General features: G+C 47.3%; 1 protein-coding gene across 1 annotated transcript in view; it reads right to left on the bottom strand.

Moving 5' to 3' along the window:
* ift172 (intraflagellar transport 172) overlaps positions 1–19,570 on the bottom strand; it is a 140,729-nt gene that overhangs the window by 46,816 nt on the left and 74,343 nt on the right. Inside the window, exons 23-27 of the mRNA XM_060914101.1 lie at positions 9,544–9,622; positions 9,325–9,445; positions 7,724–7,868; positions 3,060–3,149; positions 2,779–2,876 (exon numbers count right to left, since the gene is read on the bottom strand). Coding sequence (XP_060770084.1) covers positions 2,779–2,876; positions 3,060–3,149; positions 7,724–7,868; positions 9,325–9,445; positions 9,544–9,622 — 533 coding nt within the window. The remainder of the gene's footprint in view (positions 1–2,778; positions 2,877–3,059; positions 3,150–7,723; positions 7,869–9,324; positions 9,446–9,543; positions 9,623–19,570) is intronic.

The raw sequence follows: 19,570 nt of genomic DNA, 5'->3' as shown, positions 1-19,570 counted from the left end.
ACTTTGTAAAAAAAAAAAAAAAGACTGAAAATGACTCAAAACTAGACATGGTCATATCACTTGGCATTCAGACTAAAATCTGCTGGATTAGAACTTAGAAAATATAAATCCACATCCTACAAAGCATATGACTGACTGTTACTATGAATGAAAAAAAGCACATAATACAACAACATAACCACTGATTGGCAGTTTGGCACTTCACACTGTATTGCAAAGTTTCATATAAACTGAACTCTTAATCAACTGACTGGATCAATCAATCAGATACTGTCAACCCTAAAATACTAGTTCAACTGCATCGTGCAATAAAAACAACAGTGAATACTGTGTGTCTTATTTAGTGTACCACTCGGGGAGAGGGAGGTGCCTGTAAAGTTTGGCAAGGCTAGGACCTTCGGTGGCCAAGTTATGAATTTTTAAATCCCCACACGCGCGAGCTGCTGGAGCAAGGGCTCGTCCTAAAGCTTTCTGCGATCCATGCTCGCTCCCGACATTAGATCAAACCATGCCTGGGCTTGTTCTAAAGGTATCAGGGAGACAGATGTGCCTGTAAAGACTAGGACCATCGGTGGTCAAATTATGAATTTTTGAAAGTCACACCAGTGGAGGCCCCCGTTTCACAGGCCATATTATGACAATGCATTCACTCAGTGTAACATTTGGAAGAAAATTAGAAGCAGTTTAGACCTAAATCTTTATAATGTTTCATGGGCCATCCAATTTGATGCTTTTCAAATACAGACAGACACATTTGAATTATCTTTTATCGGCCATCCGGTCTGATGCTTCTGAAATACAGATGGACCAATGCGAAAATTATGGGTAAACGTCTGCCAGTCCGGCCTTATTTCCCACACTGTGTGTGGGATATTTTATACACACATATATACATGTTAGCTAAGTTGAATATACACTGCTGGGAATAAAAAAAAAAAGAAAAGAAAAAAAAGAAGTCGTCAGCATTTGGATTGAAAAATCAGCAAATACATAAGAGCCTTTGATTGGATAATTACTGCAGTGATTAATGTGTTTCAGTTGGCAACAATTCTTTTAATCCTAACTGATGCAGTGAGTAGCTTCTCATTTCTTAAACAAACATATCAGAAGACATATCCGGTGGTCATGGCAAAGATGTTACTGTGTTTCAGAAGCGTCAAATTATTGGCCTGCGTCAAGCAAAGAAAACAACTAAGGAGACTGAAATGACTGGAATTGGATTAAAAACTGTCCAATGCATGATTATAACTTCGAAGAATACTGGTGAACCATCAACTTCATGAAGAAATGTGGTCAAAAAAAATATCTTGACTGACCGTGATCAGAGATCACTTAAACGCTTGGTGAAGTTGAATCGCAAAACATAGACAGTAGAACTGATTACTGTATTTAGTAGTGAAAGTAAGAGCATTTCCAGACACAATGCAATGAGAACTAACAGAATTGGTATTAAACAGCGGTATGGCCATAAGAAAACCACTTGTTAATGAGGCTAATCTGAAGGAAAGGCTTCCATTTGCTAGGGAGCATAAAGATTAGACTCTGGAGCAATGGGGAAAAGGGCATAGTCTGATGAGTCCAAATTTACCCTATTCCAGAGTAATGGGTGTGTCAAGATAAGAAAGGAAGCACATGAAGCAATGCATCTATCAATTTTGGTATAGTGGCCTCATAATAGCCTAGAGGCAGTATTATGATCTGTGGTTGCTTTAGTTGGTCTGGTTGAGGCTCAGCAATGTTATGTGGCAGTTGGGCAGCACAGTGGTGTTAGCACTGTCACCTCACAGCAAGAAGGTTCTGGGTTCAAGCCCAGTGGCTGACAGGGGCCTTTCCGTGTGGAGTTTGCATGTTCTCCCTGTGTCTGCATAGGTTTCCTCCGAGTGCTCCGGTTTCCCCCACAGTCCAAAGACATGCGGTTAGGTTAACATGGGGCAGCCACGGCCTGAAGGTTGGGCTGAAGTGCTCTTGAGCAAGGCACCTAACCCCTAACTGCTCCCTGGGTGCTGTAGCATAGCTGCCCACTGCTCTGGGTATGTGTGTGCGCACATGTGTATGTTCTCTGCTTCAGATGGGTTTCACTGTGTGCTTAAGTCTGTGTGATTAAAAAAAAAAAAAAAAAACGCTGCTTCTTCTAAAATTAAGGTCAGCTGATGACCTGAACATACTGAATGACCAGGTTCATAAAATTATTTGTTTTTTTTCTTTCCATGAGCATAAAATTAGGACTCAGATTGTGAAAGAGTGGTTCAGGATGCATGAGGAATCATTTTCACACGTGAATTGGCCACCACAGAGTCCCAACCTTAACCCTATTGAGAATCTTTGGAATGTGCTGGAGAAGACATTACAGGGAGATTCGACTCTCCCATCCTCAACACAAGATCTCAGCAAAAAATTAATGCAACTCTGGATGGAAATAAATGCTGTAATGTTGCATAAGGCTGTTGAAACAACACCATGGTGAAAGCACACCATGATCAAATCTAAAGGCGGTCCAACAAAATATTATAGCGTGTGACTTTTTTTTTGCCCAAGCAGTGTATACTTATAGATTTTATTTCACATTACTGAACGTAAATTATTCTCCATTTCACATGACAGAAAATGAGGACACTTTAACCCAAATAATGCATAGACAAGAGTGATTAAAATACATGATAGTATAGATGGTTTCTTGAGATTATCTCCATGTACTACTAGGTTTTGTCCTAGTATAAATGTATAAATGGACAGGACAAAAGAAATCGTATTTGCTCGTATGCATATTTGTGCATGTACCTTTCAGCTTCTTTGTATTTCCCTTCCTTCTCTAGGTCATGAGCCCGGGTAATATAGAGAGTAGACACTTCATCCTGGTTCATGCACTTCACAGCAAGCTACATATAAAATTCAGCAGGTTAGAAAGAAAACAGCTTTAAGTTTTATATTCAAGAAATGTAATTTTATCTCAGATCATATTCAAATGATATTAAGCATTTAGAACTTCTGCATTTCAGTGGATGCTGTGGCCTGTTTCAACATGTGTGAAACAGTTCTCCCAAACAAACTCAGTCTCTTGCCTTGTGGGCTTGCTCCCATCTCCCTGCTTCAGCGTACATGTCAATAGCATCTTTGATATGACCTCCTTTCACAAACAGGCGTTCTGCTACCTGCAAACACAATGCAACAGCTGTAAAAGACTAGCATACAGCTGTCAAAGATACAACACAGAGTTTAAGCAGCTCTGGATACAAGACTTCAGACTGACAAGGCTATATATTATTAATATATAGTATTAATATACAGGGGCGGCACGGTGGTGTAGTGGTTAGTGCTGTCGCCTCACACCAAGAAGGTCCGGGTTTGAGCCCCGCGGCCAACGAGGGCCTTTCTGTGCAGAGTTTGCATGTTCTCCCCGTGTCCGCGTGGGTTTCCTCCGGGTGCTCCGGTTTCCCCCACAGTCCAAAGACATGCAGGTTAGGTTAACTGGTGACTCTAAATTGACCGTAGGTGTGAATGTGAGTGTGAATGGTTGTCTGTGTCTATGTGTCAGCCCTGTGATGACCTGGCGACTTGTCCAGGGTGTACCCCGCCTTTCGCCCGTAGTCAGCTGGGATAGGCTCCAGCTTGCCTGCGACCCTGTAGAACAGGATAAAGCGGCTAAAGATAATGAGATGAGATGAGTATTAATATACAGTACTGTTGGATGAGGTGTCAATCAACAGTGACATGGCACACTTGATACTTTAATAAATACAGCTTGATTCAAGATACCAACTTCACATTTTGTGCATTTGCTAAGTACAACCCCGATTCCAAAAAAGCTGGGACAAAGTACAAATTGTAAATAAAAACGGAATGCAATAATTTACAAATCTCAAAAACTGATATTGTATTCACAATAGAACATAGACAACATATCAAATGTCAAAAGTGAGACATTTTGAAATTTCATGCCAAATATTGGCTCATTTGAAATTTCATGACAGCAACACATCTCAAAAAAGTTGGGACAGGGGCAATAAGAGGCTGGAAAAGTTCAAGGTACAAAAAAGGAACAGCTGGAGGACCAAATTGCAACTCATTAGGTCAATTGGCAATAGGTCATTAACATGACTGGGTATAAAAAGAGCATCTTGGAGTGGCAGCGGCTCTCAGAAGTAAAGATGGGAAGAGGATCACCAATCCCCCTAATTCTGCGCCGACAAATAGTGGAGCAATATCAGAAAGGAGTTCGACAGTGTAAAATTGCAAAGAGTTTGAACATATCGTCATCTACAGTGCATAATATCATCAAAAGATTCAGAGAATCTGGAAGAATCTCTGTGCGTAAGGGTCAAGGCCGGAAAACCATACTGGGTGCTCATGATCTTCGGGCCCTTAGACGGCACTGCATCATATACAGGCATGCTTCTGTATTGGAAATCACAAAATGGGCTCAGGAATATTTCCAGAGAACATTATCTGCGAACACAATTCACTGTGCCATCTGCCGTTGCCAGCTAAAACTCTATAGTTCAAAGAAGAGGCCATATCTAAACCTGATCCAGAAGCGCAGACGTCTTCTCTGGGCCAAGGCTCATTTAAAATGGACTGTGGCAAAGTGGAAAACTGTTCTGTGGTCAGACAAATCAAAATTTGAAGTTCTTTATGGAAATCAGGGACGCCGTGTCATTCAGACTAGTCAAGTCAACTTTGTCAAATATGCTATACATGCTCAACATACAGCACAGATGAAATTTCAGTCCTCTCTGACCCACGGTGCAAACAGGCAATGCAATAAATGAAAATAAAAATAGAATAATTGAAAAAACAATATAAACAGTATAAACACTTTAGATAAGAACTAGACAGACTAAACACTCATATATACATACATATTTACACACACACACACACACACACACACACACAAATTGGTGCAAATAAACAAACAGTCAAGGGCACTTGAGGTATAGCAGGTAAACATGAAATAAGCAGTATAAACAAACTAGCAGCTGTTAAGGTGAGGTAGTGCGGAATAGCGCAAATGAGCGAGGTAAAGTGAGATGTGCGGTCCCTGAGTTCAGTGTGTTAATGAACGTTGAGATGTATGTATGTATGTGTGTGTGTGTGTGTGTGTGTTTAGGGGGGGAAACTGTGAGGATGACATGTCAGATGCTGAAGGGGGGGGCAGGGGTGTGTGTGAGCGGAATCTGTGGCAGGGGGCAGAGGGGGGAGGAGGGGCAGAACAGGGAGGGAGTTGAGCTTCCTGACCGCCTGGTGAAAGAAACTGTTCTTGAGCCTGCTGGTTTTGGCCCGGAGACTCCGCAGTCTCCTCCCCGACGGCAGCAGACTGAAGAGGTTGTGAGATGGGTGGGTGGGGTCACCTGCAATTCTGATGGCTTTGCAGGTGAGGCGGGAGTTATAAATATCCATTAGAGAAGGGAGAGAGACACCAATGATCCTCTCAGCTGCTCTCACGATGCGCTGCAGAGTCTTGCAGCAGGACACGGTGCCGTACCACACAGTGATGCAGCTGGTCAGGATGTTCTCGATGGTGCCTCTGTAGAAAGTGTGCATGATGGGGGCCAGGGCTCTTGCTCTCCTCAGTTAGCGGAGGAAGTACAGACGCTGTTGGGCTTTTTTGGCCAGTGATGCAGTGTTGTTGCTCCAGGACAAGCCTTCAGAGATGTGCACACCCAGAAACTTGGTGCTGCTCACCCTCTCCACTGCAGCACCGTCGACAGATAGTGGAGCATGCTGGGTGTGCTCTCTCCTGAAGTCCAAAACAATCTCCTTCATCTTCTCCACGTTCAGATGGAGATTGTTGGCCAAGCGGCTCACCTCACTCCTGTAGATTGTCCCATCGCCACTGTTGATGAGACCCACCACAGTCGTGTCATCTGCAAACTTAAGAGATTAGAGTTGGATGTTGGTGTGCAGCCGTGGGTCAGCAGAGTGAAGAGGAGGGGGCTTAGCACACATCCTTGGGGGGCCCCCGTGTTCAATGTGACTAAAGAGGAGAAGGATGACCCAAGTTGTTATCAGCGCTCAGTTCAGAAGCCTGCATCTCTGATGGTATGGGGTTGCATTAGTGCATGTGACATGGGCAGCTTACACAGCTGGAAAGACACCATCAATGCTGAAAGGTATATCCAGGTTCTAGAGCAACATATGCTCCCATCCAGACAACGTCTCTTTCAGGGAAGACCTTGCATTTTCCAACATGACAATGCCAAACCACATACTGCATCAATTACAGCATCATGGCTGCGTAGAAGAAGGGTCCGGGTACTGAACTGGCCAGCCTGCAGTCCAGATCTTTCTCCCATAGAAAACATTTGGTGCATCATAAAACGGAAGATACGACAAAAAAGACCTAAGACAGTTGAGCAACTAGAATCCTACATTAGACAAGAATGGGTTAACATTCGTATCTCTAAACTTGAGCAACTTGTCTCCTCAGTCCCCAGACGTTTACAGACTGTTGTAAAGAGAAAAGGGGATGTCTCACAATGGTAAACATGGCCTTGTCCCAACTTTGAGATGTGGTGTTGTCATGAAATTTAAAATCACCTAATTTTTATCTTTAAATGGTACATTTTCTCAGTTTAAACATTTGATTTGTCATCTATGTTCTATTCTGAATAAAATATGGAATTTTGAAACTTCCACATCATTGCATTCCGTTTTTATTTACAATTTGTACTTTGTCCCAACTTTTTTGGAATCGGGGTTGTAAACCACACTCATTTCAAGAGGTATAATTATGGTAGACCTTGTCATACATGGGCAATATGCATTTGCAATATAGGCGCAAAATGATTTTTTTTTTTTTTAACACCTCAAATACCTGAACTATACGGAGCCCAGAAGGGACATGGGGGGGGATTTACAAGATCTTGCAAGAACTTTTTCATTTAAGTCAACGTATTTCTGGGTCAGTTCAACATTTCACAAATAGTATGAACTTCAACTTCAAGAACTGATTTCTCTTGCTGCCAAATGTATCCCACCCCTTGACAGGTGCCAGTGTAACAACATAATCAATGTAATTCACTTTACCTGTCAGTGGTTTTAATTTTATGGCTGATCAATGTATGCAACTGTGGACTTTCTGTTTAAACAGTTAAATACGCCTTATAGTAGACTTCAATCCCTGCCAATTTATCCAATATGCATCAAGTGTGAATAGGTCAAAAGCAATGCCTTTTTTCCCCTAAAATCATGGCCCCTTTTTAACCCTTTAGATCTCAGAAACTAATGCAGATACAAGCCTGATATTTTGAGCGTTTGCTGAAATAATTAATTTTTGAGGCAATGAGCAGGAAAATTGCTCTGTTCATTCGTAAGCCTGATGATGTAATGATGGAACACAAAACACTGAAACTGACTTTAGATATTTCTCTTCTATCATTTTGGGACTGTTGTTTAAAGGTAGAGTTATACTGATACGCTCTGTTTTTGCCAAAATGTTTCAGTTGGTGTCTTTTGGGTATTGATTTTCAGTCCCCTGCCCTATCTTGTAACTTTTGGTATCAAGGATCACATGGGGGCATGAGAACTAGTAAAAAGAGCCACTGGAGTGGCACTTAATTGTTACTGAACCCATTTTAGCATTCATAATGGTTTAATAAATCCATTGTGATCCATATCAGCTAAGTATGAATGAAGGTTATGTTTGGGAATGCGAACCACTATACTGAAAAGAATGTAGTCATGGTGAGGCTTGAACTTCATCACTCCATCAGTGCTCTCCTACCTCATATTCCTGTAAAGATGCATAGTGCTGGGCAATCTTTAAGTAGTATTGGGCTGATGATTTGTCCTCCAGTAACTCCACAATGTGCAGGGCTTTCTTCCACTGACGTGCCCCAATTGCTGCTTCAACTGCTTTGGAACCACACCTTCATCAGGAAAATACAGAGTGTTTAAAAAAAAAATGTGATATCATTTCACAATCTAATAACTTTGCCAATTCTCGTTCAATTGACCTCAAATTTTAACAGCATGTGTGGAAACAGGTAAAAATTTTTAGGTATACAAATGCCATTCTCTGGAAAAGAAAAGGCGCTGTGTGTGTTAGAGTACGCTCGAGCACAGCTGAACAAGACTGTGCAGCGTGCATTTGTGCGGTGTTGCCCGGCGGCACTGTGGCAGCTGTGCAGGTGGTGTGAGACTTGTTTTCGTGTGGGACTGTGGCTGCTACACCATTGAAATGATATCCTGACCTTTATTTGGTGGCCTTTTTTTCTCCCCTCCCTTTCCTTACAATTGTAAAGTGACCTTGGGTATTGAGAAAGGCGCTATATAAATGTAACTACTACTACTAATTATTATTATTATTATTATTATTATTATTATTATTATTATTAATATTAATAATAATAATAATAATAATAATAGAGAATTCTCTAAAAATGCACCAACTGCAATGCAGATTTGGACATGGCACAAAAGGTTCAAAGAGGAAGGCTGTTTGTGCAGGGCAAAAGGATCTGGACGACCACCAGCATCGGAAGAAACGGTCAAGTGGGTTCGCAAATATTGAAAATTTGTGAAATTGTTCATGGAATCCACATACTTTTGAATTTCTCCTTCAAATTTTGAGGAATAAATCTTATATTCCTCAACATTAAGCCTGTTCAGTTTCATTTGCCTAGACTATGTAGTTTCTGGGATATTTACATCTCAAATAATATCAAATTTTTTGAAACACCCTGTATAAAGCAAGCAAAAGGTTTAAGCATATAAAACTTTTCAGTCATCAAAAGTAATGTGTGGGTGGTGAGTCATGGAGATGTGTAGTATTATACTGTAGCTATCGTTGGAGAACCAGCAGTCTTTGTCTTGCTTTTGGGCCTCGTTGCACAGAGGCCACCCCACAATAACACGGCCACCCTCTTCAAGATATTGCACAAAAAAGTGACTTTCAACTTCACTTACCCCTAAATGTCTCTATTTTATTTAAACCATGCCTCACATGGACAAACAGTGCAAGATCTTTTCAAGCAGTTTATATCAATTTCAATTATAAACAACTGTACAAGTTTGGTACTAACTCCTCTCCTCTTGTCTATTAATAGGAATTTTAATTGTAAAAAAAATGTTCGCTTTCTGAAACTGACAATACTTCAACATCAGCAACAGGCCTGTCTTTTAATATTATGCTAGAACATAGATAAATAAAGATAATAAAGTTAATATTTTTGTGTGTTAAGGCATAGTCACTGTTATCCACCTGTTATGGACTAGTAATGAAGCATAAGTAGAGTCTGAAATCAAAACAGTGACAAAGACAGGAGACAGCTGATACTGCTGTTGCTCACCCTTTCAGCATGTTTGCAATGAATTCACTCTTACCCAGCCTCAATGTAATGATTGACTGCCGCATCCATCCGTTTCTGCTGGATCAGATAGTCGCCCCAGGCCTCCTCTAACTTCACTACTTCAGAAGGAAAGGCCACACGTGCAAGCTCCACAGCTGCATGTGTGAACAAGACATGGGTGAAACTAAAATGTTTTACTTGTATTGTATTTGTAATGTATCCATTCACTGCTTCAATGTGAACAAAGGCTCACCCTTTTTGAAAGCATTGCCTTTGCGGTAACTATCTAGGGCTCTCTGGTTATTACTTGTCCTCTTGAAGAGGTCACCTGCCTGCCAAGGGGGAGGGGAAAAAAACAAACAAAAAAACCACACACTTTAACACACATGGTTATGACTTTTTTTTTAATTATTATCAAATACTTACTAGAGACTTAAATTGAGAAGATGAGAAGTTAGGTCTGAAATTGTTTTGCCACTTGTGGCAGCGGGGGCGTGGTCAAGCATCGGTCTGGGAACGGAGGGCGAAGTCAGGGAAGGTAAGTGGCAGAATCACTGCACCTGATGTCAGTTAACCTGTGTTTGTGTGTCTTCCCAGCGACCGCACCCTATAAAAAGAGAGAGAGAGAGAGAGCAGAGGAAGGGAGCTCTCTCCCCAACCAGACGACTTATATATATGTGTGTGTGTGTGCGCGCGCGCGCGCGCGTGTCTGTGTGGCTGGGAGATTATAAGTCACTGAAAAGTGCAAAAATAAAGAGTTTTGGAAACTCAGTCCTGGCCTGCCGTACTTCTGTGCTCCACCCACCCTCCCGAAGTTCTACAGTGGTGCCGAAACCCGGGAATCGGAGCACAGAGGAGAACGGCCCCATGGAGTCCTCCCACTTCGCGGACCTGATCCACGCCCTCGCCACGGCCCAACAGAGCCAGCACCAGGCGCTGGTCGCCCTCCGAAAAGGAGCAAGAGCAAAGGTTCGAGGCCCTGGTGCTGGTGCAACAGGAAGATCGTCAGGCGCTCCGGCACCTCCTCGGACCCTCCCCACCTCACCCGAACAAAAATGGGCCCGCACGACGACCCCGAGGCTTTCCTTGCGCTCTTTGAGCAAGCAGCAGAGGCCTGGGGCTGGCCGGTGGAACAGTGCGTGGCGCGCCTCCTCCCCCTGCTAATGGGCGAGGCACAGCTGGCCGCGCTACAGCTCCCCGCCAACAGTCGACTGGTCTATGCAGACCTGTGCCGGGCTGTCCTCCAGCGTGTGGGGCGTACCCCAGAACAACAACGTCAGCGCTTCCGCGGTCTGCGCCTAGAGGAGGTCGGCCGGCCGTTCGCGTTTGGCCAGCAACTCCGGGACGCCTGCTGGCGGTGGCTGAGGGCTGATAACCGCGACGCCGAGGGAATCGTCGATCTGGTGGTACTGGAGCAGTTCATCGGCCGACTCCCCGAAGGGACCATGGAGTGGGTCCAGTGCCATCGCCCGGCGTCGCTGGATCAGGCCATCGAGCTGGCGGAGGGCCATTTGGCGGCTGTTCCGACGGCAGGACAGCATATCTCTTCTTCTCCCCTCTCCTCTCTCTCCCCCTCCCCTTCTGTTCCTCGTCCTCACCCCGTTCCCCCACCACGGAGGCGGGGGCTGGCTCCACCCCAGCCGGCCTGCCGCACCCACGGTGCCCTCCCGTTTCCCACTTCCGTGTATGTCTCCCCCCCCCCCCCAGGTGAGTGAGCCCCAGAACGCCAGTGTAGAGAGAGAGAGAAAGCTCGGCCCGGTTTGCTGGCACTGCGGGGAGCCGGGGCACCTCCAGCATCAGTGCTCGGTAATGGAGGTGGACATGGTGGTCCGGATCCCCGACACGCCAGGGACCACCCTCGATCGGGTTGGAGCGCATCGCATACCGGTGAGTATCCAAGGGGATATGTATCAGGCTTTGGTGGACTCTGGCTGTAATCAGGCCTCAATCCACCAAAGCCTGGTGCAAGACGAGGCATTGGGGAGAGCACAATTGGTGGAGGTGTTGTGTGTGCACGGAATGTTCACAACTACCCTTTAGTGTCGGTGCACATTCTATTTCGAGGGGAGAAATTTAGTGTAAAGGTGGCAGTTAATCCTCGCCTTACCCACTCGATAATTTTGGGGACTGACTGGCCGGGATTTCGGGAATTAATGACTCATTTAGTGAAGAGTGGGGCCTGCCACAGTTTAGCAGGGGGAGGTCCCGGTGTGGCATTGGCAGGAGCAGCTGTCACAGAGCCATCTATGTCATCTCCGCGTCAGAGTGAGGAGCAGCAGGCTCCTCCTCCCTCTCTCGGGGAATCCCTCGCAGATTTCACGTTAGAGCAGTCGCGAGACGAGACTCTGCGGCATGCGTTTGACCAAGTGAGAGTAATCGATGGTCAAACGCTCCAGCCAAACGCCACCCCGTCCTTCCCCTATTTTTCCATTATGAAGGATAGATTATACCGAGCGACGCAGGACACTCAGACTAAGGAGCTGATCACACAACTTTTGATCCCAAAGAGCCGCCAGGAATTGGTATTCCAGGCGGCTCACTTTAATCCCATGGCTGGACACTTGGGGCAGGATAAGACACTAGCCCGAATAATGGCCCGGTTCTATTGGCCAGGGATTCGCGGCGATGTCCGTAGGTGGTGTACGGCGTGCCGCGAATGCCAGTTAGTAAATCCAGCGGTCATTCCAAAAGCGCCTTTGCGCCCACTGCCATTAATTGAGACCCCGTTCGAAAGAATTGGGATGGATCTCGTCGGGCCATTAGATCGGTCAACACGAGGGTATCGCTTTATTTTAGTTCTGGGAGACTATGCAACTGGAAGCAGTGCCTCTTTGCAATATCTCAGCACGTAGTATTGCGGAAGCACTTTTCCACGTCATCTCCCGAGTTGGAATCCCCAAAGAGATTCTGACTGATCAAGGCACTACGTTGATGTCACACACACTGCGTCAACTGTATGGGTTACTGGCAATTAAACTGATCCGCACCAGCGTTTATCACCCACAAACGGACGGTTTAGTCAAATGGTTCAATCGCACCCTCAAGAACATAATTAAAAAGTTTGTACGGGAGGACGCACGCAATTGGGATAAATGTCTCGAATCCCTGTTATTCGCAGTGCGAGAGGTCCCACAAGCCTCCACGGGGTTCTCCCCGTTCGAATTATTATATGGGCATAAGCCGTGTGGCATCCTAGATGTACTATGGGAAAATTGGGAGGAGGGACCTTCAACGAGCAAAAATGAAATTCAATACGTTCTCGACCAGTGCAAAACTCCACACACTCACACACCTAACCCAGGAGGATTTGCGGCAGGCACAAGAACGGCAAATCCACCTGTACGACAGGGGTACGCACCTTAGGGAGTTCGCACCGGGAGATAAAGTACTCATGCTGTTGCCAACGTCAAGCTCCAAATTGATCGCCAAGTGGCAAGGACCCTTTGAGGTCACACGGCGAGTCGGGGACGTCGACTATGGAGGTGAGGCGAAATCACAGGGGTGGGGCGCTACAGATTTACCACCTCAATCTGCTCAAACTTTGGAACGAGGAGGTCCCCGTGGCGTTGGTGTCGGTGGTTCTGGAGAAGGCGGAGCTGGGGCCGGAGGTTCAAAAGGGAACACTGACATCGCTTACCTCTCCGGTCCCCTGTGGAGACCACCTCTCCCCGACCCAACTCACGGAGGTTGCCCAGTTGCAGACCGAATTTTCGGATGTGTTCTCACCCCTGCCTGGCCGTATCCGCCTCATAGAACACCACATTGAGACGCCCCCGGGGGTGGTAGTGTGCAGCTGCCCTTACAGGCTGCCCGAACACAAGAAAAAGGTGGTTCGGAAAGAACTCGAGGCCATGCTCAACATGGGCATCGTCGAGGAGTCCCACAGTGACTGGAGTAGCCCGGTGGTCTTGGTTCCCAAGGCCGACGGGTTGGTCCGGTTCTGTGTGGACTATAGAAAAGTCAACGCGGTGTCTAAATTCGATGCGCATCCAATGCCTCGTATTGATGAGTTGCTGGATCAACTAGGCACGGCTCACTTTTATTCAACATTGGATTTGACAAAGGGTTATTGGCAGATCCCCTTGACTCCATTATCCCGAGAAAAAAATGGCCTTTTCCACACCGTTTGGCTTACACCAATTTGTCACACTTCCTTTTGGGCTGTTTGGGGCGCCTGCAACGTTCCAGCGGCTTATGGACAGGGTCCTCCGCCCCCACACCACCTATGCGGCCGCATACTTAGACGACGTTATAATCTATAATAATCACTGGCCGCGGCATCTGCAACACCTAAGGGCCGTCCTTGGGTCGCTGAGGCAAGCAGGTCTCACAGCCAACCAGAAGAAGTGTGCGATTGGGCGGGTGGAAGTACGGTATCTGGGCTTTCACTTGGGCAATGGGCAGGTGCGTCCCCAAATTAATAAGACGGCAGTGACTGCGGCCTGCCCAAGGCCCAAGACCAAAAAGGGGGTGAGACAGTTCCTGGGGCTGGCTGGCTACTATCGTAGGTTTATACCTAATTATTTGGACGTCACCAGCCCGCTGACTGATCTCACTAAAAAGGGGGCACCAAATCCGGTCCAGTGGACGGAGCAATGCCAGCGGGCTTTCTCTGAGGTAAAGGCTGCACTGTGTGGGGGGCCACTGTTACACTCCCCTGACTTTTCTCTCCCCTTTATGTTGCAGACGGACGCGTCAGACAGAGGGCTGGGGGCTGTTTTGTCCCAGGAGGTGGAGGATCGCCCAGTGCTGTACATCAGCAGTCGGTGCATGGGGGATGCTACAGCACGATAGAGGAGTGCCTAGCCATCAAGTGGGCAGTCAGTCATCGCCCCCCGCTACTACTTGCTGGGACGCCCTTTCACCCTCTGTTCAGACCACGCGCCCCTCCAGTGGCTCCACTGCATGAAGGATGCCAACACGTGGATCACCCGTTGGTATCTGGCACTCTAACCCTTTAACTTCAAGGTGGTCCACAAGCCGGGGGCGCAGATGGTCGTGGCGGACTTCCTCTCCCGTCGGGGGGGGGGAGTCGGCTGCAGGCCGGATGGCTGCCCGGCCTGAGTTGGGCGGTGGGGATATGTGGCAGCGGGGGCGTGGTCAAGCGTCGGCCAAACGCCACACAAAACATGCCTGTTTATACAATTAATAAATATTTCTCTTTATCTATGCAGCAATTTTTCAATAAGAGTCTAAAATTCTAAAAAAATTTAAAAAATAAAAAAACTAATAAAAAGAAAAGGACACTGTTACAAAGCACATTAATGATAATTTAAAGACAATCTACCATCATTGACAAACCAAGTCCATTAATGATTATGGAACCTATAAATCCCATTTAAAAATACCAAGAAATATTACACTAAACAACGATCTGGATTTTTAAACAGATCTGCAATGTTCATTCCTAACGTTTCTTTGTGCTTTTATTGCCTTTTGGGGGAAATATAAGCATTAAGAAAAACTCCACAGGCTGAGTTGAGACTGATTTTCAGTAGAGCTGAGCAAATGGGGTTTTGTCAGGGCGAGGCTATACTGCTTCAGGACATCAGCAAGAGATGCTGAAGCTATACATTCTGGACTAGCCGACCTAAAAAACGACTGTGGCAGTGGGGGCATGATCAAGGGCTGGTTTGTGAATGGAGAGCGAGGCTGGGGAAGGTGAGTGGCAAAGTGGAAGCACCTGTTGTAAATTAACATGCTGTCTGTGTGTGTTTGTGTGAAGTAAGAAGAAGCAGATAAAGAGGGGAGAGCGGCAGAGAGTGGGGTTCTCTTCCCCTGGCTGAAATCACGTCGGTGCAGTGGCATACAGAAGTTTATTTTGGACACTGCTGGAAAGTGTGTTGTGTTAAAGTCACAGTTAAACAAATAAAAACAAAACTGACCTTGATCCCACCGGTCTGTTCCAGTGTCCACTGTACTAGGGAAGCTGTTACACTGATGCCAAAACCCGGGACACTGGAAAAGAGCCGTTGCCATGGAGTCCTCTCAATTCAGTGAGCTGATTCATGCCCTCACCGCTGCCCAGCAGAACCAGCACCAGGCGCTGGTCGACATGAGGACAGAGCAGGAGCGGCGCTTCAAGGCTCTGCTGCGGGCCCAACAGGACGACTTCCAGGCGCTCCTGCGTCTCACCAACCCCGTAGGTGCATCAGCCCCGGAGTCCGCAGGATTCCCACGTCACCCTCACAAAAATGGGGCTGCACGATGACCCGGAGACGTTTATGGACCTGTTTGAGCAGTCCGCAGAGGCGTGGGGGTGGCTGGACAAGCAGCGAGCAGCCCTCCTGTTACTGCTCCTGACCGACGAAGTGCAGCTCAGCAACTAGCTGCAGAGAACCGGCTGGTGTACATGGACTTGAAGCGCGCAATCCTCCGATGAGTCAGCCGCTCCCCAGAACAATATTGGCAGCGCTTCTGTGACCTGACACTGGAGGAGGTCAGCCAACTCTTCACTTACAGCCAGCAGCTGCAGGATGCCTGCCAGCAGTGGCTGAGAGCAGAGGACCACGACGTCAAGGGAAACATTGACGCAGTGGCGCTGGAGCAATTCATCACTCGGCGGCTGAGAGGGACAGCAGAATGGGTCCAGTGCCACTGCCCAGTATCAGTGGATCAGGCCATTGAGCTGGTGGAGGACCATCTGTCAGCGGTTCCAGTGGCAGGCAGACATTCAGCTTCTCTTTCTCTCTCTCCCTCTCATTCTGTGCCCCCTTCCTCTTGTTCCTCCACTCACCATGGAAGCAGGGGCCAATTCCCCTGCAGCCAGCTCCCCAAGCCCATGGTTCCCCTCCCTCTTCTTCCCCGTATGTTTCTGTGTCTTCCCCCCCACAGGTGAGTGCTCCTCGCCCCAGCAGTGCAGAGGTGAGGCCTGGGCCGGTGTGCTGGTGCTGTGGGGAGCCTGGGCATTTCCAGGACCAGTGTCAGGTGTTGGAGGTGGGGGTAGTGGTCTGGGTCCCTGACGCGCCAGAAGCCGTCCCCAATTGAGCTGGAATGTACCGCATACCGGTGAGTGTTCAAGGGGGTATACATCAGGCGTTGGTGGATTCAGGTTGTAATCAGACCTCCATCCATCAAAGCCTGATTCTGTGTGGTGCACTGGGGAATGCACATTTGGTGAAGGTTAAGTGTGTGCACGGGGATACACACAAACATCCGCTAATGCCCATCACTATTCATTTCCAGGGAGAAAAGCATAAGGTAGAGGTGGTGGTTAGTCCGAGCCTCACCCATCCGCTGATCTTGGGAACTGATTGGCCAGGTTTAAAATATTAATGAAATAGAGAGTAGTGGGTGGGTCCTGCAGTAGCATGTCACGGGGGAATCCCACCGCAACGTTGGCTGGGGAGGCGGTCTTGGGCACGTCTGCATCAGCTCCATGTCATGATGACACAGAGTAAGGCACGCTCTCCTCTCTCTGGGGAATCCAGGGGACTTCCCATTGGAGCAGGCGCATGACGAGCCTCTGAGACACGCCTTTGACCAAGTGAAAGTAACTGATGGTCAAATCCTCCAGCCTAATGTTGCGTTTTCCTTCCTGTACTTTCCGATTATTAAGGATAGGTTGTATAAAGTGACATAGGACACTCAAACGAAATAAAAGACGACACAGTTATTGGTCCCAAAGAGCCATAGGGAACTTTTATTCCACGCGACTCATCATAATCCTGTGGCTAGGCATTTGGGGCAGGATAAAAACACTGAATCGTCTCATGGCCCATTTCTATTAGCCAGGGATTTGCGCTGATGTCCACAGGTGGTGTCTGGCATGTTGCGAATGCCAGGTGGTGAATCCAGCGGCCACACCAAAAGCACCATTGCACCCCCTCCCATTGATTGAGATCCCTTTCGAAAGAATTGGCATGGATCTCACCGGTCATTAGATCAATCTGCCCACAGTATCACTCAGTGCCATTGTAGATTATGCAATGCGATACCCGGAAGCAGTGTCTCTCTGCAATATCTCTGCACATAGTGTTGCGGAGGCACTCTTCCACGTTATCTCCCAAGTTGGGATTCTGAAAGAAATCCTGACTGATCAAGGTACTACTTTCATGTCACGCACACTGCGTGAATTGTACAAATTATTGGGGATTAAATCAATTCGTATTAGTGTTTATCATCTGCAAACGGACAGCCTGGTCAAACGATTTAACGAAACACTTAAAAATATGATTTGTAAGTTCATTCACAAAGCACCGGACCCTTACGGCACCTCCTGTGGGTGGTGGGTCCACAAGAGAGTGGGTCTGTGTTGCTCATTCGGGCTAGGCCCGGCCGGGCCCCACAGACATAGGTCCCGCCCCCAGGTGCTTGCCAACGAGCCCCTCCCCCAGATCTGGCTCAGGTGAAACCTGGATGGGTGTGATCGGGAGAAACAGCCTGCCCGATCTGAACCCAAGAGGTGTTCTGTTGTTGGACTTCTGTGCCATGCACGGTTTGGCCATGACAAACACCATGTTCAAGCATAAGGGTGTCCATAAGTGCATGTGGCACGAGGACACCCTAGGCTGTAGATCGATGATTGACTTTGTAGTCGTTTTATCTGATCTGCAACCATATGTCTTGGACACTCGGGTGAAGAGAGGAGCAGAGCTATCAACTGATTATTACCTGGTGGTGAGATGGATCAGACGGCAGGGGAGAAGGCTGGACAGATCTGGTAGGCCCAAATGTGTAGTGAGGGTATGCTGGGAATGTCTGGGAGAGGCTCCCGTCCGTCAAATCTTCAACTACCACCTCCGGCAGAGCTTCAACTGCATACTGGGGGGAGGATGGGGACATTGAGTCTGAGTGGACCATACTCCTTACCTCCATTGCTGAGGCAGCCATGCGGCGCTGCGGCTGCAAGGTTGTTTGTGCCTGTAATCCCTGAACCTGGTGGTGGACACCTGCGGTGAGAGGAGCCATCAAGCTGAAGGAGTCCTATTGGGCTTGGTTAGTCTGTGGGTCTCCAGAGGCAGCTGAAAGATACTGACAGGCCAAGCAGAACATGGCTCTGGCAGTAGCTGAAGCAAAAACTCTGGTGTGGGAGGAGTTCAGTGAGGCCATGGAAAGCGACTTTTGGTCAGCCTTGAAGAGATTCTGGCAAACCATCTGGAGGCTCAGGAAGGGGAAGCAGTGCTCTGTCCTGACTGTTTACAGTGGGGATGGAGTGCTGTTGACCTCAACTGAGGACATCGTCCAGCGGTGGAAGGAATACTTCAAGGCTCTCCTCAATCCTACCTTCATGTCGTTCGAGGAGGACGCAGAGTCTAAAGGTGCTTGGGAGGACTTGCCCATCACAGGGGCTGAAGTTGCTGAGGTAGTTAAGAAGCTCCTTGGTGGCCAGGCTCCAGGGGTGGATGAGATTTGTCCTGAGTTCCTGAAGGCACTGGATGTTGTTGGGCTGTCTTGGCTGACACGCCTCTTCAACACTGCATGGAAGTTGGGGACAGTGCCTCTGGATTGGCAGACTGGGGTGGTGGTCCCTCTTTTTAAAAAGGGGGACTGGAGAGAGTGTGTTCAAACTATGGGAGGATCACACTTCTCAGCCTCCCCGGGAAAGCCTATGCTGGGGTGCTGGAGAGGAGAGTCCGGTCGAAAGTTGAACCTCAGATTCAGGAGGAACAATGTGGTTTTTGTCCTGGTCGTGGAACACTGGACCAGCTCTTTACCCTTGCAAGGGCTGTGTTTCTGCTATGTACAATTGGCTGCGGCGGGCCACCGCACCTTGATTTTTGCCGCCGCACCTTCAGGAATACCCCTAGGAGCTATATGTATTCGACTACATTATCCGTTGCTTGCCCAGTCTTTGCGTTTGGGGCGAAGCGCAGTTCCACTGGCCGAGCTAGCAGTTACTTGATTGGTTTCCACGGGTCGCCGTGGGCTCTGATTGGACAACGTTCCGCCTAGAGCAGTGTAGCCAAGCCAACCTGAGGTAAACTAACTGCTACGCGGCTGTCACTTCAGCTGTCAAATTGGGAAAGGTAAGTGTTGGCAACAATTCTTGAAAAGTAGACAGCAGATGTTATGTTACCTTATATTTCCAGTGTTACTTGAAATTATGTTTCATTATGTCACATAATTACGTTATGTAAAACTATGTTAGGCCATGTTATGTTACATACTGTGTACTGACTACTGCTGAGACGTCTTGTTTGGCCTCCCGGTCTTCTGTGGTAGATTAGTCCGTTCACAAACTGAGGGGATGAATATCCACATGTAAACAACTACATAGATCTTCTAGATAGATTATCGTTTGGCATTTTCCAGATATAGTTCGTGAGAAATGTAAGGGC

This window comes from Neoarius graeffei, chromosome 2, assembly GCF_027579695.1.
Source record: "Neoarius graeffei isolate fNeoGra1 chromosome 2, fNeoGra1.pri, whole genome shotgun sequence".
Lineage (NCBI taxonomy): Eukaryota > Metazoa > Chordata > Actinopteri > Siluriformes > Ariidae > Neoarius > Neoarius graeffei.
This window is presented reverse-complemented; position numbering and strand designations above follow the sequence as displayed.